The sequence below is a fragment of the Rhinoraja longicauda genome, chromosome 39 (genome assembly GCF_053455715.1).
Source record: "Rhinoraja longicauda isolate Sanriku21f chromosome 39, sRhiLon1.1, whole genome shotgun sequence".
NCBI lineage: Eukaryota > Metazoa > Chordata > Chondrichthyes > Rajiformes > Arhynchobatidae > Rhinoraja > Rhinoraja longicauda.
The window spans coordinates 13,529,070-13,552,039 of NC_135991.1; the positions used below are offsets into that span (position 1 = coordinate 13,529,070).

General features: G+C 49.3%; 1 protein-coding gene across 1 annotated transcript in view; it reads right to left on the reverse strand.

Moving 5' to 3' along the window:
* Nucleotides 1–1,949: 1,949 nt before the first annotated feature.
* LOC144611225 (putative G-protein coupled receptor 139) overlaps nt 1,950–22,970 on the reverse strand; it is a 56,324-nt gene continuing 35,303 nt past the window's right edge. The window contains 2 exon segments of the mRNA XM_078430270.1: nt 1,950–2,109; nt 2,445–2,603. Coding sequence (XP_078286396.1) covers nt 1,950–2,109; nt 2,445–2,603 — 319 coding nt within the window.

Below are 22,970 nucleotides of genomic sequence, written 5' to 3' on the forward strand. Positions count from 1 at the left end.
ATTTGTCACACGATGTGCAGTGAAATGAAAGTGGCAATGCCTGCGGATTGTGCACACAAAAAGAATTACAGTTACAGCATATAAATAAAGTTAATAAGTTACTATAGTGTAGACAAAAATTTAGTCTCTGGGGTTATACAAGTTGACAGTCCTGATGGCCTGTGGGAAGAAACTCCGTCTCATCCCCTCCGTTTTCACAGCGTGACAGCGGAGGCGTTTGCCTGATCGTAGCATCTGGAACAGTCCGTTACTGGGGTGGCAGGGGTCCCTCATGATCTTGCTTGTTCTGGATCTGCACCTCCTGATGTATAGGTCCTGCAGGGGGACGAGTGTAATTCCCATGGTGCGTTCTGCCACACGCACTACTCTCTGCAGGGCCATCCTGTCCTGGTCAGAGCTGTTCCCAAACCAGACTGTAATGTTGCCGGACAGGATGCTCTCTACAGCCCCAGAGTAGAAGCAATGAAGGATCCTCAGAGACACTCTGAATTTCCTCAGTTGTCTAAGGTGGAAAAGGCGCTGCTTTGCCTTACCCACCAGTGCGCCAATATGCGTTGCCCATGTCAGATCCTCTTTGATGTGGACTCCCAAGTATTTAAAACTGCTGATCCTATCCACAGTAGACCCATTTATCTCCAGTGGCGTGTACGTCCTTGGATGTTGAGCCCTTCTAAAGTCCACAATCAGCTCCTTAGTTTTTTTGACATTCAAGAGGAGGCTATTGTCCTGACACCAGAGTGCCAGATCAGCCATATCCTCCCGGTAGGCCTTCTCATCGTTGCCGGAGATCCGGCCCACCACCACAGTGTCATTAGCAAACTTGATGATGGAGTTTGAGCTGAACCTGGCCACACAGTCATGTGTGTACAGGGAGTACAGTAGGGGGCTAAGGACGCAACCCTGGGGGGGGTTCTATGTTCAGGGTGAGGAGGCTAGATGTGTGTTCCCCCATCCTGACCACTTGGAGCCTAGCGGTAGGAAATTCCAGGACCCAAGCACCTCTCAAAATCTTCAAATTTGGTTTGGAGGTTGTAGTGTTTAATGGCCTCATGGTTGGAGGGAAGAAGCTGGTGCTGAACCTAGACTTTTCAGCCTCCTATCTTTTCATTCCGATGGCAGGATTTAAATGAGTGTGTCGCCTGTGTCAACTTCTGTAGATCCATCGATGATTGGGAGCTCAGTTCCCTTGATATACCTACTGGCTAGTACTTACTTTTTGCAGTCTTCCTCGCTCTTGGGCCTTCAAGTTGTCGAACCAGACCGTGATGCAACCGGGCAATATGCTCTCCACTGCAGAAGTGTAGAAATCCAAGAGTATTGACAGACCGAATCTCCTCAATCTGCTCAGAAAGTAGAGACGTTGATGAGCTTTCTTTATCATTGCATTAAGATTTTCAGAGATATGCACGTCCAATAATTTGAAGATTTTGACTTTCTCCACCGTCGTCCTGTAGACCTACACAGGATTGTGGGACCCCATTCTTCCACTTCCATTTGCTATAAACATGTTCTTCTGCATGCTGTCAATGAAAGCACGGCTGATGCTCTGGAACTCTAGGCATTCTAGATGGTGGTGTAACCCAGAGAGCGGATGCCCCGTGTGAGACAATAGGCTTGCTGAGTTTAGATACCACTGCACCCCTGAAGTTGGATTGATTGATGTCACCGCAGATAATGAGCAGGGCATCAGAGTTTAGTCCTGAAAGGTAGTTCATGACCGAGTATAATTCGTCCACTGGCACCTCACGTTTGGGTTTGGATGTTATGTGATCGTAGACGCGTTGATAGAGATGAAATGCCCCGGTAGGTGAAAGTTACGGCACTTAGTATTCCAGGTGGGCGCATGAATTATACGTGACATTCGTGGGACCAAACCTCGAGCACTGAGCGCAGTTCTGGTCTTCGAGCTATTGGAAGGAATACATTCAACTGAGAACGTAGGGGGGGAATCACACGTTGTTGCCTGGAAGGGAGGGCTTTAGACTTAAAGAGCGTCCGGACAAGTTGGAAGGTTTTCCTTGCAGAGTAGATGGTTGACCGGTGATATTACGGAAGTATATATCATCATTAGTGCCATAGGAAAGGTAGACGGTACTGTCGTTTTTCGAGCTGGATAACATAGTTTTCAATGGAGAGACGATAGCGTCAGAAGAGACCTGAGAGGCAACTCGGTTACACAGGAAGTATAAGAAAATAACTGCAGATGCTGGTACAAATCGATTTATTCACAAAATGCTGGAGTAACTCTGCAGGTCAGGCAGCATCTCGGGAGAGAAGGAATGGGTGACGTTTCGGGTCGAGACCCTTCTTCAGACTGATGTCAGGGGGGCGGGACAAAGGAAGAATATAGGTGGAGACAGGAAGATAGAGGGAGATCTGGGAAGGAGGAGGGGAAGGGAGGGAACAGAGGAACTATCTAAAGTTGGAGAAGTCGACGTTCATACCACTGGGCTGCAAACTGGAAGGTTTTCCATGCAGAGTAGATGGTTGACCGGGCCTGTGGGAGGTCGAGTCGCTGCCGAGGAGTGCCGGTGAAGGCAGCCGTCTGGAGGCGGGCGAGTTTGCGAGCCTTGGTGGAGACCAGGTAGGTGAGGAATTGAGTGCTGAGGGCGTGAATCCGGCGAAGAATAAAGTACAGTTGGGGCCCTTTGCAGGTGTGTGTTAGTGAGGCCCGGAGCTGTGGGAGTGTCAGAGTGAGGGTCTGCTGGTGCCGGCGCATCCCAGCCAAGGTACGACGTAGGGCTCGGAAAGAAAACTGTTCAGAGAAGTGGCAGATGGTCTGTTGGAGCCGGTAGTCCGGGTTGGGTCCGAATTGGTAGGTCTGGAAACGGAGTTGAAAACACGAGGCAGAAGATGGAGGCGCAGGCAAGCCCCAAGGAAGCAGATGTGGCTGTGGTAGCGAGTCTGGGTCATGATGTGGTCGTAGAGTAGGAGGGCAGGAGAAATCACAGAGGGGGAGCAGCGAGAGGGCATGTTGCTAAACTCTCGTCGAAGAGAGGAGGAGAACTTCTTCAAAGTGGACATACCTTGAAGAGAAATCGCAGTGTAGCGACAAGTAGTATAAGAAAATAACTGCAGATGCTGGGACAAATCGATTTATTCACAAAATACTGGAGTAAATCAGTAGGTTAGGCAGCATTTCGGGAGAGAATGAATGGGTGACGTTTCGGGTCGAGACCCTTCTTCAGACTGATGTCAGGGGGCGGGACAAAGGAAGAATATAGGTGGATACAGGAAGATAGAGGGAGATCTGGGAAGGAGGAGGGGAAGGGAGGGGCAGAGGAACTATCTAAAGTTGGAGAAGTCGACGTTCATACCACTGGGCTGCAAACTGCCCAGGCGAAATATGAGGTGCTGTTCATCCAATTTCCGGTGGGCCTCACAATGGCACTGGAGGAGGCCCATGACAGAAAGGTCAGACTGGGAATGGGAGGGGTTGAAGTGCTCGGCCACCGGGAGATCAGTTTTGTTAATGCGGACCGAGCGCAGGTGTTGAGCGAAGGGATCGCCGAGCCTGCGCTTGGTTTCGCCGATGTAAATAAGTTGACATCTAGAGCAGCGGATGCAATAGATGAGGCTGGAGGAGGTGCAGGTGAACCTTTGTCTCACCTGGAAAGAATGTTTGGGTCCTTGGATGGAGTTGAGGGGGGAGGTAATGGGACAGGTGTTGCGTCTCGTGCGGTTGCAGGGGAAAGTGCCCGGGGTTGGGGTGGTTTGGGTAGGAAGGGACGAGTGGACCATGGAGTTACGGAGGGAACGGTCTCTGCGGAACGCAGAGAGGGGAGGGGATGGGAAGATATGGCCAGTGGTGGGGTCCCGTCGTAGGTGACGGAAATATTGGTGGATGATATGTTGGATTCGCTGGCTGGTGGCGTGGAAGGTGAGAACGAGGGGGATTCTGTCCTTGTTGCGAGTGGGGGGAGGGGAGCAAGAGCGGAGCTGCGGGATGTAGAAGAGACCCTAGTGAGAGCCTCATCTATAATGGAGGAGGGGAAGCCTCGTTTCCTGGAGAACGAGGTCATCTCGGAAGCCCTAGTGTGAAACACCTCATCCCGGGCGCAGATGCGGCGTAGACGGAGGAATTGGGAGTAGGGGATAGACTTTTTGCAGGGGACCGGGTGGGAAGAAGTGTAGTCCAGATGGCTGTGCGAGTCGGTGGCTTTATAGTCAATGTCCGTCACTAGTCTGTCTCCTGTGATGGAGATGGTGAGGTCCAGAAACGGGAGGGAGATGTCGGAGATAGTCCAGGTATATTTAAGGGCAGGATGGAAATTGGAGGTGAAGTGTATGAGGTCAGTGAGTTCTGCATGGGTGCAAGAGGTAACACCAATGCAGTCATCGATGTAGCGGAGGTAGAGTTCGGGGATGGGGCCAGTGTACGTCTGGAACATGGATTGTTCGACGTACCCGACAAAGAGGCAGGCGTAGCTAGGGCCCATGCGAGTGCCCATAGCTACGCCTCTAGTTTGGAGGAAGTGGGAGGAGTCAAAGGAGAAGTTGTTGAGGGTAAGAACCAGCTCTGCTAGGCGGAGGAGAGTGTTGGTCGATGGGGATTGGCTGGTTCTACGGCCGAGGAAGAAACGGAGGGCTTCGAGACCATCCTTGTGGGGGATGGAAGTGTAGAGTGACTGGACATCCATGGTGAAGATGAGGGAGTGGGGCCTGGGAACCGGAAGTTATCGAGGAGATGGACAGCGTGTGAGGTGTCTTGGACGTAGGTGGGGAGGGATTTAACCAGGGGGGATAGGATGGAGTCGAGGTAGGTAGAGATAAGTTCGGTGGGGCATGAGCAGCCAGAGACAATGGGTCTGCCGGTTCAGTTCTGTTTGTGGATTTTGGGTAGGAGGTAGAATCGGGCCGTGCGGGGCAGGGGAACTATGAGATTGGAGGCACTGGGGGGTAGATCGTCGGAGATGATGAGGTCCGTGATGGTGCTGCTGATAAAGGTCTGGTGTTTGTCGGTGGGGTCATGGTCCAGGGTTAGGTAGGAAGAGGTGTCTGATAGTTGTCGTCTGGCCTCGGTCCGGTAGAGTTCAGCACGCCAGACTATCACAGCCCCTCCCTTGTCAGCGGGTTTAATGATTAAGTCCGGTTTGTTGCGGAGTGAGTGGAGGGCTGCACGTTCAGGAGGGGAGAAGTTGGAGTTCGTCAGGGGAGTGGAGAATTTGAGGCGGCTAATGGCACGCTGGCAGTTGGAGATAAAAAGTTCTAGTGAGGTTAGTTGGCCAAACGGAGGGGGTCCAAGATGAGGGGGTCCAATGGAGAATGGAGAAGGGGTCATCAGTAGGGGGTGGGGACTCCTTACCATGGAAAAAGGTTCGGAGGCGGAGGCGGCGGAAGAAGAGCTCCACGTCATGGCGGACACGGAACTCGTTGATGTGGGGGCAGAGGGGAATAAAGGTAAGGCCTCTGCTGAGGACCGACCGTTCGGTGTCTGAAAGGGGGAGGTCAGGGGGAATGGTGAACACCCGGCAATGGTGGGGGTTGGGGTCGGATGGAGGCAGGGGGGCAGGTGGAGGGGATGTATGTTGAGGGGGTGGTGGGTTAGCAGGGCAGAGGGGGGCATGAGGACCGATGTGGGGAGTACTTGGGGTCGCCTGGCTAGAGGGGGAAGGGGGAGATCCAGTGGAACCCCTGCTGTGGTCACCTGTAGTAGGGGGTGGGCAGAAGGACCCAGCAGTGCTGAAGGGCTCTGCCTGGTGGGGGCTGTGGGCCGGGTGGAGCTGCAGCCTGTTGTTGGTCCCGGGGGCCGGGTATAGCGACGGCTGCGACCTGCTGCTGGGCGGTGGAGCGGTGTAGATCGAAACGGTCGCTGGGGGAGGCCCGCAGGGACCAGGAGCCCGGGTAAGTGGCGGTCGGCCCGGTCAGCGGATGGTCGGGGAGGGCGTGGGCGGCGGTGACGAGGTCGGGAAGGACGTGGGCGGCAGCGGCGGAGAAGTGGCCTCGGTCGTCGGCGGCAGCGGACCAAGGCAGGCGGTGGAGGTCGGCAGCGGCAGCCTCAGGTAGGCCTCGGCAATCGGCGGCCCCGGGGAGGCGGTGGAGTTCGGCATCGGCGGCAGTGGCCCCGGGGAGGCGGTGGAGATCGGCGGCGGTAGCCTCAGGTAGGCCTCGGCAATCGGCGGCCCCGGGGAGGCGGTGGGGGTCGGCGTCGTCGGCCCCGGGGAGGCGGTGGAGGTCGGCGGCAACGGCGGTGGAAGCCTCAGATGGGCCTCGGATGTCGGCAACAACGACCCCGGGGAGGCGGTGGAGATCGGTGGTGGTCGCAGCGGACCCCGGGAGGCGGTGGAGGTCGACGGCCTCAGGTAGGCCTCGGCAGTCAGCGGCCCCGCGGAGGCGGTGAGGAGCGGTACTGCACCTGGTGGCAGCAATGGCGTCGCGGGCCTCTGCCTCGTGGTGTGCGGGCCGGCGGTGCGGAGCAGCGGTGCGGGTAGGAATTTGTGGGTAGGTGCAACTGGGTGCCAGATGAAGCTGATGATATGTGCTTCGATTAGAATGTACAAGAGATATTTGAAAGAATAGGTGGATAAAATTAGTTGGTGGACCATGGAGAAAACGTGGGGAAGTTGGACTAAATTATTTGGACATATTGCTCGGCCTCGGCATCCGGTTCCAAATGGTCTTTGTTCGTGCTGTTTAACTATAACTCTATAAATAGCATCGTCATTGTTTGACTGTAAGAGTCTCAGAGACTATGTAGGCAGTCAGCCTGTTATTGTTTTTTCAGGTCTGTCCGCGGTGTGGCATAATTTAGAATCCACCTGGCCTGGTTGAAAAATAATTTTATTTAAAAAAATAACATTTAGTATTAATTGAAGAGAGCTGTTCGATGTCCTGATTTTGGCTTCTGAGCAAATGAAGCACAGAACCATATCTGGGGAATAAAATCCTGGGTATTATGCAATTTGGAGCTTTTGAATAATGGCGACATCAAGTGGACGGCAAGGGAACTGCAAACAAGCGCGGCCTCACCAACATCTTGTAAACTGTAATATAACGTCCCAACATCTGCACTTAATACCGTAACAAATGAAAGACATAGTGCGAAATCTTCACTACCTTCGTATCCACCGGGGACTCAAAATCCAGCGATCTGTGACGTGCACTCCTCGATCTAGCAGTTCTACAGTACTCCGCAGCGTCGATCCGATCACTGGGATGGACCTGGCCTGACTTACATATATAAAGCAAATCACAGATATCCAAACTAATTGCCATACGCTATTCCACCGCCCACTTTCCCAGCTGATCAAAATCCCAACGTCATTGTTAATATGCATCTTGGCAATCTACCATCCCACCTGCCTTAATTTTATTTGTAAAGTTAGTAATCATACCTTGCACCATCTGAATCAATTCGGTGATATGGATGACAGACAGCAATTGTTCCACCGCTGTGTATGTCAACAGTCATAAAATTTACGTTCATGTGGAATGGTTAATTCGGTTTCTAGATTCCATGCATCTCGCATGACCCGCTGTGTGTTCAAAGTAAACCAGCAGCTCCTGTTGCCTGTATCTACATTTTTTATCTCGGTGCGGAAACAGAATATAAATCACAACTAAACACGAATTGGACGTGAAATGGAAAATATATTTTTCAGGGTCTCTGGGTCACGTCTTTCATTGTCATTGGACCTCTCTCCCATAACTCAAGGAAGAGAGGGGATCTTATCGAAACGGATAATATTATTAAGGGGTTGTACACGTTAGAGGTAGGAAACTTGTTCCCAATGTTGGGAGAGTCCAAAATAAGGGCCGCAGTTTAAGAATAAGGGGTAGGCCATTTAGAACGGATATGAGGAAAAACATTTTCAGTCAGAGTTGTCAATCTGTGGAATTCTCTGCCTCAGAAGGCAGTGGAGGCCGATTCTCTGAGAGCTTTGGGATAGCGGAGTCAGGGGTATGGGGAGAAGGCAGGAACGGGGTACTGATTGAGAATGATCAGCCATGATCACATTGAATGGCGGTTCTGGCTCGAAGGGCCGAATGGCCTCCTCCTGCACCTATTGTCTATTGTCTATCGTCTATCGTCTACCGCAGTAGTAGCTTCACCTGGAGACATCAACATCTTAGCAAAGCTGCAGGAAGCAGTTTCATTTGGATGAATTAATTAGCACAGAACCATATTTGGGGAATAAAATCCTGGGTATTATGCAATTTGGACCTTTTGAATAATGGCGACATCAAGTTGACGGCAAGGGAACTGCAAACAAGCGCGGCCTCACCAACATCTTGTAAACTGTAATATAACGTCCCAACATCTGCAATTAATACCGTAACAAATGAAAGACATCGTGCCAAATCTTCACTACCTTCGTATCCACCGGGGACTCAAAATCCAGCGATCTGTGACGTGCACTCCTCGATCTAGCAGTTCTACAGTACTCCGCAGCGTCGATCCGATCACTGGGATGGACCTGGCCTGACTTACATATATAAAGCAAATCACAGATATCCAAACTAATTGCCATACGCTATTCCACAGTTTCATTTGGATGAATTAATTAGCTGAAAGTTTCCATGATTTACTGGTACGTTTATGCATTCTGGTTGTAAAGTATAAAATGTGCATTTTATAGATCCATTCACTGCAGTCTATTTGTGAGATTTCGATAAACTATCTTGAGATCTTCACACGCTTGTAACATGTAGCACGAACCTGAGTTCCATATTGCTTCTTGCATCCTTAACCACGGACATTTGATCACACTTTACACTTTCTCATTGGTTTCCTTTTCATGAAACTAGCCTTTCACTGTCGGTTGTGGTCAGAATGGGGGTCTTGGCGCTGCCTTCAGATCCCAGTATCTACTGATTTGGAAGCCGCTCCGGACAACGAGGCAAGTTTAAACCAGTTGTCCCTCTGTATGGTTTGCTTGTTGTCTTCACCTAGGGGCCAATTCCATCTCGTTGCATCTTCCTTGCGGAGTGGAACTCACGCCATCCTTCGAACCGACCACACACATTCTCACTTGTTTTTTTTCTATTTTCTGTGCATTTTATCGACGGTATTCGGATTATACACTCAACTACTCAAATTAAGGGCTTGGTCAATTTTAAGGCATTACATTAAATGGTCCTTTAGGGGAAGATCCTTATATATGGTAATTATTGGAGAGCACCAATAAATGTTCAATTAGGGGAGGGCACCACAAATGGGGATTTGCGGGTGTACCCTTATTAAATTATGGCGGGTGGATAAACAACAAATATGACATTAGCGGAGGGAAACTGTAAATGTGGAAATGGAATATCAGGAGAGGGCAAACCTACGTAGAATTAGGGGGGGGGGTCCTGCCTGTTTCCGTGAATGTTCCTACTTCTCTCTGTGAGTATTCATGTCTCTCTGTCTCTGTTTCCCCCCCCCGTCTCTATCTGCTGGTGTTCCTAGCTCTATGTGTGCTCCTGATGGTCGCCATCAAAGAATTCCCACGGTGTGTGAAAATAAATACACAGGAACGTATGCCCATCCACCCAGCTAAATAAACAATACAATGAGCAAACTGGAGCTAGGAACATTACTCAGCATTGACCTGTCCCACTGTGTCCCTTCAGAGCATTCTACGTGTTCCCACGTCCAGGCTCGCCTCGTCCATCCTGTAGGGATTGTTCCTTGTCGCCCTGTCCCTCGGACACATTTCAGGGAAATCTGACCACCGAGCTGTGTTTCTGCTCTCTGCCAACAAGCAGCATCAATTGAAGCAGGATAATGTGATACAGAGAGTTGTAAAAAGCTGGTCAACGGACGCGGATGACATCTTACGCGACTGCTTTAAGTCAGCAGTCACGGATTCTGTAGCTAACCTGAATGAGTGCGCCTCTGCCGTGACTGACTTCATCAACAAGTGAATGGAAAACTGTGTGTCGCCGAAGTCAATCCGAGTGCTCCCCAATCGGAAACCATTGATGTACATTCACAGGTCCGATGCACGCAAGTCAAACGATCCCAAGCGGTCCAAGAAGCCACGCTGTGGTCTCCGCAAAGCCATCAAGGATGCCAAGAGGCAATACCGGTTCAAACTTGCGTCCCAGTATAATCTCTGGGTCACACGGAGAATGTGGCACGGTCTGATTCAGATAAATGGATGCAAAGAATGTTTAGCCAATATCATTGGTGATAGTGCAAACCCACCTGATGAACTGAATACTTTGCATGCCCGCTTCGAGCAGAAGGTGACTTCTGGCTCTTCAGACTCCAGTGTGGCTCTCTCCAGGGTGAGAGTTGCAGAGGTTAGAGCGGCCTTCCTGTGGGTAAACCCACGAAAAGCAACAGGCCTAGACGGAGTTCCTGGCCGTGTCCTTAGTAGCTGCGCTATCAGGTACCCAGCTGCTTCCTGAAGTCCACCATCATTCCAGTGTCGAGGAAAGCCAAGACCTCAAGTTTAAACGACCACCGAACAGTGGGCTTGACATCCAACATCATGAAATGTTTTGGGAGGCTTGTAATGGAACGCATTATATCCAGTCTACCCAGCGGCCTTGACCCACTGCAGTTCGCCTACCGTCACAACAGGTCCACGGACGATGCCATCGCCCTAGCCCTACACTCATTCCCAGATCACCTGGACCGTAGTAATTGCCGGGATTCTGAAATACAAGTGTGAAGCAAGATAAACGCAGAAGACTCAGATGACACCCGTGGAGTGAGGAAAACGTATCGAAGGTCCGAAATGAGTGACCCAATAAAAGAACTGATAGTCCAAAACAAATGCCTATTTCGCACAACTCAAGCGCACCTGAGTTAGAGTGTAAATTACATCGCCATCGCACCTGAACATTGCTACAAAATCAGTTCAAGCCGAACAATAGAAATAGAAATAGCCGATAATGCTTACCTATTGCTAAAGTCGATTTGGTAGCTATATTCCAAATGTTGTTGCTGTATAAGTGCACCATCTTCAACATGTCTCAACTACCGTTACTGAAAGCTCGTTCTTTATACCAATCATCATCTGAGTGTTAAGGTCTTTCCTTCCAGTTCCATGTAAATCTTGCCTCTCTTAACCCTCTGACCTCTGTTATTTGCTTCTCAATTCTGGGTAAATGACAGTGCATCCACACTATTCATTCCCCTCACGATTTATACACCTTTGTAAGATTACCCCCCTCTCCCAGCCTCCTGCCATCCAAGGAATATATAACTTAACTCCACCTAGAGCTCGGACCATAAAGATAATTATGAGCGAAGCCCTGCTTTAACTAACAACGATGATACCACAAATGGGAAAAAAAGTACATTGACTGAACCGAGAGCCACGAGACACACGGCAGAGAAACAGCCCAGCAACTATCCTTGTCTACGATTTCCAATTAATAAGTCCCATTTACCAGCACATGCTCCGTGGACTATTATGCTTTGACGTTATCTCATTTAAAGAGCGCGATACGCATCTTCAACTCGGTGCAGAGATTGAAGTCATGATTTGTCCCTCGAAAAAAAAGTGGCCTTCAAAGGACCAACAGTTGATCAGATGGTCTACCCTGTCACCTTCACGATAGTACGAACGGTCTGTCATCCCTACTCCATGGCGGATATTTGTCTATGGAACAGATGCGCCACCATACTGCGAACTATGTTCTGCATTCTGCACCTCGGCACAGTAAATAATATTTTTGCACGAATTCTTTCTTTCCGTTTTCACAGAACTCGAGTTTTCCAACTGCACGTGTCCAGTTCTACGGAGAACGCAAAGTGACAATATTCAGTATGATATTCTATGCAATGAACTATATTCTGCATTCTGTATCTTCCTCGCTCCATCTCCAGGACTTTAACTGATTGTAACTGATGGTATAACTGATCTGAATGGATAGCGTGCAAACCCACGCCTTTCACTGCACCTCGGAACATGTGATGATAATAGACGTAGTCTAACCTCACCTAACCTAATGATCTGACATAAGTAACAACTATGATCAGAGCTGAATATTCGGACTAAGATGACTACTAAGATTTTCCATGTAACACAAACTGTATTGATGTACAAAAGAAGGTACTGAGTGGGGGTTAACCACAAATCAACCGTCGGACAAATGCGAAGACATGGTGAGGAGTCGGCACAGGAGGAAGATCACAGTAAAACACCTGATACCGTATCGCGGACCGTATTAATGACCGTGCATGTGCATTACTGGAGTATAGATAATAGACAATAGACAATAGGTGCAGCAGTAGGCCATTCGGCTCCTCGAGCCAGCACCGCCATTCAATGTGATCATGGCTGATCATTCTCAATCAGTCCACCTTCCTGCCTTCTCCCCATACCCCCTGACTCCGCTATCCTTCGGAGCTTTATCTAGCTCTCTCTTGAAAGCGTCCATAGAATTGGCCTCCACTACCTTCTGAGGGAGAGAATTCCACAGATTTACAACTCTCTGAGTGAAAAACGTTTTTCCTCATCTCCATTCCAAATGGCCACCTCTTATTCTTAAAATGTGGCCCCTGGTTCTGGACTCCCCCAACATTGGGAACATGTTTCCTGCCTCCAGCTTGTCCAATCCCTTAATAATCTTATATGATCGGGGACATGTCTGTCTAGACCGCGAGAAATTGCAGGGAGTTATAAATGGAGGCCAATCCATCACACAGACCAGACGTTCCACCATTGACTCCATCTACACATCACGTTGGCTAGAAAATAAATCAGCCAACGTAATCAAATACTTTTTTTTTTTCGGTCTCTTCCTCGGGGCGAGGCTCGGCCGCGGGACATACCATCGCCGGTATGGCTCCGCCGCGGGACTTACCATCGCCCGGCACGGCTCGGCCGCGGTGCCTTCCATCGCCCGGTGCGGCTCGGCCGCGGGGCCATCCATCGCCCGGTGCGGCTCGGCCGCGGGACTTACCATCGCCGGTGCGGCTTGGCTGCGGGACCTTCCATCTGTTTGCGGGGGCTGTGCGGGTCGGTCGCCTCGATAGGGGTCGAGCTGTCTGTCCGTGGGAGGGGCATGGGGGAAGAGAGAGGAAGTTTTTTGCCTCCATCACAGTGAGGGGATGTTTGGAATCACTGTGATGGATGTTTGTGTTGGGGTTGTGTCTCTTGTGTTTTTTGTTTTTTTGCTCTGTGACTGCTGGCAAATTAATTTCGTTCGGTAAAACGAATGACAATAAAGCTATTCTGTTCTGTTCTGTTCTGTTCAAAGGGGAGAGAGATACAGAGAGGGAGAGGGCAGAGAGAGGGAAAGAGAAAGTAGAGAGGGCGAGAGAGGTTGGAGCGGGAGAGAGTTAGTTTAGTTTAATTTATTATTGTAAATGTATTCCTAAAAGAGGAGGGGGAGAGAAAGAGGGGGATAGTGAGGGTGAAGGAAGGGGAGGGAGACAGAGTGGATAACAAATATTAGTTTAATTTATTGTTGATACCAGAACTCTCGTTTGTTTGTTTGTTTGTTCCTGAACTACATCCAAAACGGTACAGGATGCGCGAATGTTAGGCCCACCTTCCTAAATGTTATCCCTTTGGTGCTAATGGAAGTGGTTTCATTGAAATTGGTGTTATATTTTTAAAGTAATTCTCATGTTAAAGTTTAAATATATCTACTATGGATGGAGAAGGGAGGGACCGAGGGAGGGGTGGAGGGGGGGGGGTGAGAGGGGGAGGTGAGGGGGGAGAGGGAGAGGGAATGGGAGGGGAGAGGGGTGAGGGTGAGGTGAGAGGAAGGGGAAGGAGGAGGGTGCTGCACCAATGCAGGAGAGGTTTGGGGCCCCAACGGGTCCACTTGTTTGTTACATATTGGAGTGGGAGAGAGAGTATCAAATATTAGTTTACTTTATTCTTGTAAAATAATTATAATAAATTGGAGGGGGAGAGGGAGAGGGAGGGGGGAGAAAGGGGAGAGAACAAAAAGGCCGTATCCTCCCCGTATCTACAAAACATCACCACCCCCCTCCTTTATCCAGAGTCCACATGATGATCAACATCTACACTGGATTTGTGGTATAAGAAAATAACTGCAGATGCTGGTAAAATCGATTTATTCACAAAATAGCTGGAGTAACTCAGCAGGTCAGGCAGCATCTCGGAGAGAAGGAATGGTGACGTTTCGGTCGAGACCCTTCTTCAGACTGGATTTGTGGTGGTCTTTTGAAACAGAGCGAGGGGTGGGGGGGAGGGGGAGGGAGAGGTTTGAGAGAGGGGAAGACAGAGGGGAGAGAGAGAGATAGAGGGAGGAAGAGAGGGGTGTGTGGGAGAGAGAGATGGGAAGAGAGAGAGAGAGAGAGAGAGAGAGAGAGAGAGAGAGAGAGAGAGAGAGAGAGAGAGAGGAGAGAGAGAGAGAGAGAGAGAGAGAGAGAGAGAGAAGAGAGAGAGGAGAGGAGAGAGAGAGAGAAGAGAGAGAGAGAGAGAGAGAGAGAGAGAGAGAAGAGAGAGAGAGAGAGAGAAGAGAAGAGAGAGAGAGAGAGAGAGAGAGAGAGAGAGAGAGAGAGAGAGAGAGAGAGAGAGAGAGAGAGAGAGAGAGAGAGAGAGAGAGAGAGAGAGAGAGAGAGAGAGAGAGAGAGAGAGAGAGAGAGAGAGAGTAGAGAGAGAGAGAGAGAGAGATATGGGGGAGAGATTGAGGGGGAAGAGAGAGAGTGAGGGCGGAGAGAGAGAGGGGACGGAGAGAGAGGGGAAGAGAGAAGAGAAGAGAGAGATGGGAGAGAGAGGGGGGGAGCGAGAGGCAGTGTGAGGGGTGTAAAAGTGGGGGGAGAAAGGACAGGGAGAGAGGTGCGAGGGGCGAGAGAGAATGTGGCTCGAGAGGGAAGAGAAGTGGGAAAGAGAGAGAGTGGAGATAGAGGACGGGGACACAGAGGGGGGAGGGGTAGAGTGAGAGAGGGGATAGGGAGAGCGAGTGGGTGGAGAGTCGGAGGGGGATGAGAGAGGACGGGGAGAGAAAGGGAGAGAGAAAGAAAGAGGAGAGAGAGGGTGAGAGAGAGAACAGAGAGAGGGTCGAATGGGTAGTTTTTGGCAGATCGAGCTGTGAAGGGCTTCAGGTCCAGGAACTGATCCGTCGATGGATCATCCGCACGGAACTGACACGTGGAAGATCCTGCGGTGAATGTCAGGAGCCGGAGCCCGGAGCGGGAGAGACTGCGGCCCGCCTCTGGGATGCGCTCAGGGCGCGGGTTTATTGATGAGCCGCAGCGCTGAGGTGAGCGGATATTTCACCGCGCTCTTCCCTGCTCCCTGAACTTGGACTGGGTCACCGCGTAAATAAATGTGTTGGTGCAGCAGCTGAGATTATTCATGCAAAATCCCGACGAAGTGAAAGATATATTGAGAAGCATTCAGATCAATTCCAATTGCTGTGATCTGATAGTAGGCGAAGTTTACAACCAGCGTAAGCCACAAAGGATGAAGCTGTCGGAGATGGAGAAGAGTAAAACCACAGACCTCCTCCTGCTCTCCATCTCCGGGTCACTGCGCTTCTCCCCTTGCTCTGACTCCTCAGCCCCTGACGGACCCTACTGGCCACTAAAATGTGCCGGACTGTCCAAGCGTTGAGCAGCAGGATGACAGCAAAAGGGATGAACGGAGTTAAAACCGTATCGATCCAGTCAAATGCCACCCCCGGGTCAGTGTAATAATTGTCCGCCACGAGACACCTCCACGGGACATTGTCGATGATTGTTCTGGGTTTCTGTGTGAAGTAGCGGGGAACGTTTTTCAGACAGGCCAGACCGTCGATTGTTGCGAGAACCGCAGCCACAGTTTTCCCGGTGCAATATTTAGTTTTCAGCTTCTGGCAGCAAATGGCGACAAACCGATCGAAGGTGAAAGTGACGGTGAACCAGACAGAACAGTCTGTAGCTGCATATAGCAGTACATTGATAACACTGCACACAGGGGTGATGGACACGAAACTCCAAGGAATGTAACGTAATCGGATCTGATACAAAATGACCGCGGTGATAATGACCAGTAGATCGACCATGGTAGCGAGTGGGCAGGTGGAGAGGCCGCACTTTCCACGGGACAGGATCACAATCGCCACTAAATTTACTGTGGAAGGAAAAGGGAACAGATACTGGGCATTACTGAACACGGTCTACGGGGCTGAACACCGGCTCCACTTTCAGCTGAAGATCAGGAGTGTTGGAGTCGGTGCGCGGCTGCAATTTAACAATGTCAGACCCGGCTCCGACTGTGCCCGACCTGCCTGCTTCAGGGGAGAAGAGATAAGACGACGGGCGGTTTAAAGGGCGGGCAGGTAACGAGCGGCCGCCCGCTACAACAGGCGGAATGGTCCTTTCTATAGTTAACCCCGCTCACAGTCTCTGATGGGGCCGGTTTCACAGACTTAACCGTGACCGGCCGCGTTTAACCACGGGCTGGGAACTCGTCATCTGATGGGGACGTGGAGGGTTCCGGAGGGAAGGCAGGGACAACTTAGAATCCGGCAGCAGAGTGGCTCCGTTAATGGATTCATTCCGCAGTGAGTTCAGTGTGGTAACAACACACGCCGGTAGATCCGCGGCCACTGGTTCAGGAGATCGTTCCAATTATTGACCAACTGGCGGTGGAATCCGACTGTGACAGACTCCACAGTGAGACGTGTCCACAGGAGCGGGTGTTCACTCTAATCAATAACTGAATAATAGTCTGAAGAAGTGTCTCGACCCGAAACGTCGCCCATTCCTTCTCTCCTGAGATGCTGTCTGACCTGCTGAGTTACTCCAGCATTTTGTGAATAAATACCTTCGATTTGTACCAGCGTCTGCATTTATTTTCTTAAAATAACTCATTCACAGGGAACTTCACAACGTAAACCCCTCCCAGTCACACCGTCCCGGAGAGCTGCCTGTACCAAGCACTATGACAACTCTGGGCAACATCCCACTGAAGGCATGAACAACATTCTAGTGGGTCCCGGCTGTGAGAGAAAAAGAGGGTTAAATTCGGCTGTCTGAAAAAAGAAAAATCACAGCATTAATAAAAAATATTTTCCTGAGAGGATTGATATACGTCACATATTCTTGTACAGCGATCAGCAGTTGGGAATCTTCTAACGTGATCAGGATCAGGTCAACACCGGAGTTATAAAACTTGAATTATTCTGCTCGCTTACCAGGGACCCCAACGGCAACAATGATCACGTACACGATTTTCTCCACACGCCAATATTCCCAAAAATGTGGCTCCATTCTCTCTGTCCACCGACGTTTTCCTGCGAGCTACTGGTAATATATCGGAATGAAATGCTGGGGCAGAACATTCACGGAGATTTAAAACTATTTACCGTCTCCACCGGGACAGTGGAGTTTCGAAATATTAAAAAATATATTTTTTTAATTATTCGCAAACAGATGACATCAGCCAAATCAAATTTCTGCTGAGACAGGTTAGGGTTTGTTCAGGGAATTGATTGAGAAACTCCAAAGACTGAATTGTGGCGTTTCTGAGGGATGGAAATTGGGAGCTGCATTGTTCCAGTAATGGGGATATTGTTTTAAACTCCATCAGACCCAATCTCCACCTCACGCTGTTTGTCTGATTCCTTTCAATCTGCTTCTTTCAGAAAGGCAATCTCAATTTCCAGGGACCCTTTCAGGGCTTCTGTGGCCCAATTTGAAGATGGACTGGGCGACCATTGTCCACAGGTTGAGGAATTAGTTCAACAGGTGGCATCAGACTAAATTGCCCCTTCCCATTTGCTTCACCACTCTCACCACTCAGTATGATCGCGGCTCATCTGACTGTAAACCCAATCACAAACTCCCGGCGACCCCGGTAACCATTCACTACTTGATTGCCTCGAATGGATCTGACTTTGCCACGGGACAACAACATTCTCTGCCTTCATCACCTCTGAGGAGGAACGGCCCAAAGGCTAACAACACTCAAAGAACAGAAACATTGCTAACCATTGTACCTCCCCTTCCCACACTGACCTTTCTGTCCTGGGCCTCCTCCATTGCCTGAGTAAGGCTACAGGCAAACTGTGAAAACGCCACCTCATATTCCGCTTTGGTACTTTACAACCAAATGGTATGGACATTGAATTATCCAATGTTAGGTAACTAAGCGGTTCTTCTGCAGTTGTGTATAGCCCTGGTAAGACCACATCTGGAGTAATGTGTACAGTTTGGTCTCCTAATTTGAGGAAGAACATCGTAGCGTAGGTTCAGGAGATTGATCCAAGGGGTGGCGGGATTGACATATGAGGAAAGATTGAAAAGGCTGGGCTTGTATTCACTGGAGTTTAGAAGGATGAGAGGGGATCTTATTGAAACATATAACATTATAAATGGACTGGACAAGCTAGATGCAGGAAAAATGTTCCCAATTTTGTGCGAGTCCAGAACCAGGGACCACAGTCTTTGAATAAAGGCTTTTTGAATAAAGGAATTTAAAACTGAGGTGAGAAAAAAACGTTTTCACCCAGAGAGTTGTGAATTTGTGGAATTGTCTGCCACAGAGGGCAGTGGAGGCCAAATCACTGGATGGATTTAAAAGAGAGTTAGATAGAGCTCTCGGGGCTAGTGGAATCAAGAGATATGGGGAGAAGGCAGGCACGGGATATTGATTGGGGACGATCGGCCATGATCACAATGAATGGCAGTGCTGGCTCTAAGGGCCGAATGGCCTCCTCCTGCACTTATTTTCTATGTTTCTATGTTTCTATGTCTGAAGAAATGTTCCGAACCGGAACGTCACCTATCCATGTTCTTAGAAGGCTTACGAAGTGCGGTACGTCCTCTACAACTCTCACTAACCTCTACAGATGCGGCAAATGACGTATTTGACCAGGATGTATCACAGGTTGGTTTGGGAACAGCTCCATCCAAGAGTGCAAGAAATTGCAGTGAGTTGTGGACGCAGCCCAGACCATCACACACACACAATCTGATGTCCCTTCTAATGACCCCGTCTACAACTCACGCTGCCTCGGCAAAGCCAGAAGCATAATCAAGGACAAGTCCCACCCGGTCACTTTCTCTCTCCCATCTCTCCCATCGAGACTGAGTTACAGATGCATGAAAACGCACTCCTTCAGATTGAGGGACAGGTTCTTCCCAGTTGTTATCAGGCAAATGAGTCACCCTACCACAACCAGAGAGCAGTGCCGAACTACTATCTACCTCTTTGTTGACCCTTAGACTATCCTTGATCGGACTTTGCCGGTTTTACCTGGGTCAAAACGTTATTCCCGTATCATGTATTTATATGCTGTAAATGGCTCGATTGTTATCATGAATTGTCTTTCTGCTGACTGGATAGCACTCAACAAAAGCTTCTCACTGTACCTCGGTACACATGACAATAATCCAACCTAAACTGATGAACTAAACTAAACTTCTCCAGATTATAGGAAGGATGTCGACAAAATGGAGAGGGTAGAGAGGAGATTTACTAGAATGTTGCCTGGGTTTCAGCACTTAGGCTACAGAGAGAGGTTGAACAGGTTGGGTCTTTATTCTTTGGAGCGTAGAAGGTTGAGGGGGGACTTGATAGAGGTTTTTTAAATTTTGAGAGGGACGGACAGAGTTGACGTGGGTAGGCTTTTCCCTTTGAGAGTGGGGAAGATTCCAACAAGGGGACATAGCTTCAGAATTGAGGGACAAAGGTTTAGGGGTAACATGAGGGGGAACTTCTTTACTCAGAGGGTTGTGGCTGTATGGAATGGGCTTCCGGAGGAAGTGGTGGAGGCTGGCTCGATTTTATTATTTAAGAGTAAATTGGATAGGTATATGGATAGGAGGGGATTGGAGGGTTATGGTCTGAGTGCAGGTAGATGAGACTAGGTCAGGGAGAATGGTCGGCGTGGACTGGTAGGGCCGGACAGAACTGTTTCCATGCTGTAGTTGTTATATGTTATAGATGCAGCGTGCCTCGCATTGGTTAATGCGTGAGCGTTTAAACACGTGTGTGTGAATATGAACGTGTGAGATTGTGCAAATAAGTTGGGGTGTGCGTATGTTTGTGTGTGTGCGTGAGTGTGTGTACGTCTATGCATTTGCAAGCATTTCAATGATCCAATGAAACACAATTATCACGTGTACCGGGTCCAGTGAAAAGCTTTGTTTTGCAGACAACCCGGTAAAATCACGCAGCAGACCTCATCTCGGCAGTATACAAGTGTCGCCACATTTTGCCGCCGGCAAAGTTACAAACGTTGGCTGAATAGTTCTATCTCCTGCTGCCGCCGCACCAGGCGTTCTCGGCGGCCTTCCTCGCTCCCGAGGCGCGGGTCCCATCGCTGTGCGCGGTGGGCGAGGCGGGCCGACCGGGCCGACTGAAGGGCTTAGCCCGGCTCACCGGGAACACTCCCGGCCCGCTGCGCTGCTCTGCTCACCGCGAACACCCGGGGATCCTTCGCCACCCCAGCATGTGTAGGTGTGCATGCGCGTCTGCGTGTCAGTGCGGCAGAGTTTGTGTGTTTCTGTCTGAGCTAGTGCGTGTGAGTGTGTGAGCATTAGTAAGTGTGGGTGTAGGTGCAATTGCATGTATCTGTGTTTCTGAGTTGGAGAGTGCATGTGTGTTTGTGAGTGGCAGTTTTTGCGCGTGTGAGTGTGCGTGGCTGTGTGGCTCTGTGACAATGTGAGAGAATATGTGGGGATGTGAGTTTGTGAGGACGTTTGAGTATGTAATTGTGTGATAGTGAGAAACCATGTGAGTGTGTGAGTGTGATGGTGTTGAGTAAGCGAGTGCCCGTGGGTGTGTTAGTGCGTTAAAGGGCCTGTCCCACAGGCATTTTTAAGGCGACTTCCGGCGACTAGGCTCTCGCCGACCGTTCGCCGGGGTGTCGCGGGCATGATCGTGAGGAGTCTTCCAAAGATCGTAGTGGATCGTAGTGGATCTCGGCGCGTCGCCCAGAAATCAAACGGTTTTGAAATTTCTCGGCGACAGCTGCCTTGTCGCCAGGCATCGTCGCTTATTGCGGGCGTTGTGGCATGCTGTCCCCAGGTTTGATAGGTTCTTTTAGATACATTTAGAAGCACATAATATTAAAATAAGTAAAGCCATTTCAAAATACCATAAAATGCTTGTGTTTAACGAATTTATTTACCGTCAGGACATTTGACAGGTAGATTGGAGGCGACAGTTTGACGGTCAGGTAAGCGTGGGGATTTTCGCGATGTTTTTGGCCTCAACCATTACATTTAAAGTTGGCTCCCAACCCAGATATGCAACCCAGAAACCAGATATGCATCTCCCTTACATTTTCAAAGAATGCCGACACACCTTTCACAAAAATCCACTGAACCAATTTTAAAATTATTATTTTTAACACAGCTATTAGTAAAATGGAAGCAGAACCAGTTTATTCCTTGTTACAGTGAGGCTTTGCTTTAAGTAACCCATACAAGGTGTTATAGTTCAAAACTCTCAAGTACTTACCGACTTGTCAGTGATTTCAACGAAAAACAGGACGCCGGAAAAGCATTGACATCGTGGGAATTTTCGCGATGTTTCAGAAGAGGCTGTAATCTGGACCTGACTCGGCATTGTCGTGGTCATTGTCGTCGGGTAAAAGAAAAGTTCGGCGATCTGCTACGACTTTGACCGTCGCCGGCAGTCGCCAAAAAGATCGCCTAAGTGGGACAGGCCCTTTAGAGTGCGCGAATTAGCGCATGTCTCTTTGTGCTTGTAGCCGTGTTGCTGGTACTGTGAGTGCATGTGTGTGTGACTGTATGTGAGAATGCGTGAGAGAGTATTGTAGGTTAGTATTGTAGGTGTAACATACCATGGACAATGTAGTCTAGAGACAATGTAGGCTAGTGCTGTAGGTGTAACATACCATGGAATAGTACAGATGTAGTGACACATTGTGGGATAAAACTAATGGTCTGGCACATTGTGGAATTGTATCGATGGAGTAACACACTGTGTTATCAGTTGATACCTTGGGATAATACCGATGAAGTGACAGGCCAAGTAGAGTCAGTAGATGTTGTTTACCAAGATTTTCAGGAAGCCTTTGATAAGGTGCCACGCGTGAGGTTGCTAAGGAAGATGAAATACCACGGTATCAAAGGCGAGATACTTCCACGGATACCAGTTTGGCAGGAAGGCTGAAGACAGAGTGGCGATAAAGGGGGCTTTTTCTAGTTGGCTGCCAGTGACGAGCGGAGTTCCGTAGTGGTCAGAGCTTGTTCACGTTTTATATTAAAGATTTGGACAATGGGATTGAAGGCTTTGTGGCAAAGTTTGCGGATGATACGAAAATAGGTTGAGGGGTAGGTTGTGTAGAGAGAGCCGGAACTCTGCAGAAGGACTTGGATAGGTTGGGAGAGTGAATTTGTTAGTAGACTATTTTCTAAATGCGGTGTGAAACCAGAAATCGGAGGTGCAAAGGGACTTGGGAGAGCTGGTGCAGGATTCCCAAAGAGTTAATCTGCAAGTCGAATCTGTAGGAAAGAAAGCAAACTCAATGCTTGCCTTTATTCCAAGAGGGCTCGTATACAAAATCAGGGATGTAATGTACCGGTTCAAAAGGCGCTGGTCCGGCCGCATATGTAATATTGTGAGCACGTTTCGCACCAGATCTGAGAAATGATGTGCTGGATATGGAGATGGTCAAAGGACGATTACAAGGATTATCCCAGGAATTAGTATGTTAAGCTATGATGAGCTTTTGTCGGCACCTGGCCTCTACTCGCTGGAGCTTAGAAGAAAGGGGGTGCGGCGGGGGGTAGGGGGATCATTGAAACATAGAAAACAGTGAAAGTCTTGGATAGAGTGGATATGGAAAGGATGTTTCCATTCGTGAGAGGGTCCAGAACGAGAGGTCATATCCTCAGAATTAAAGAGGGTTCTTTTAGGAAGGAGATGAGGAGAATATTATTTATTCAGATGGTGGTGAATCAGCGGAATTCTTTGTGAAAGAAAGCTGTGGAGGCCAAGTCAATTTATATATTTAAAGCAGGGATAGATAGATTCTTGATTAGTAAAGGTGTCAGAGATTATGGGGAGGAGGTAGGAGAATGGAGTTTCTGAGGGAGCGACAGATGAGCCACGATTGAATGGTGCAGTAGACTTGATGGACCAAATGGC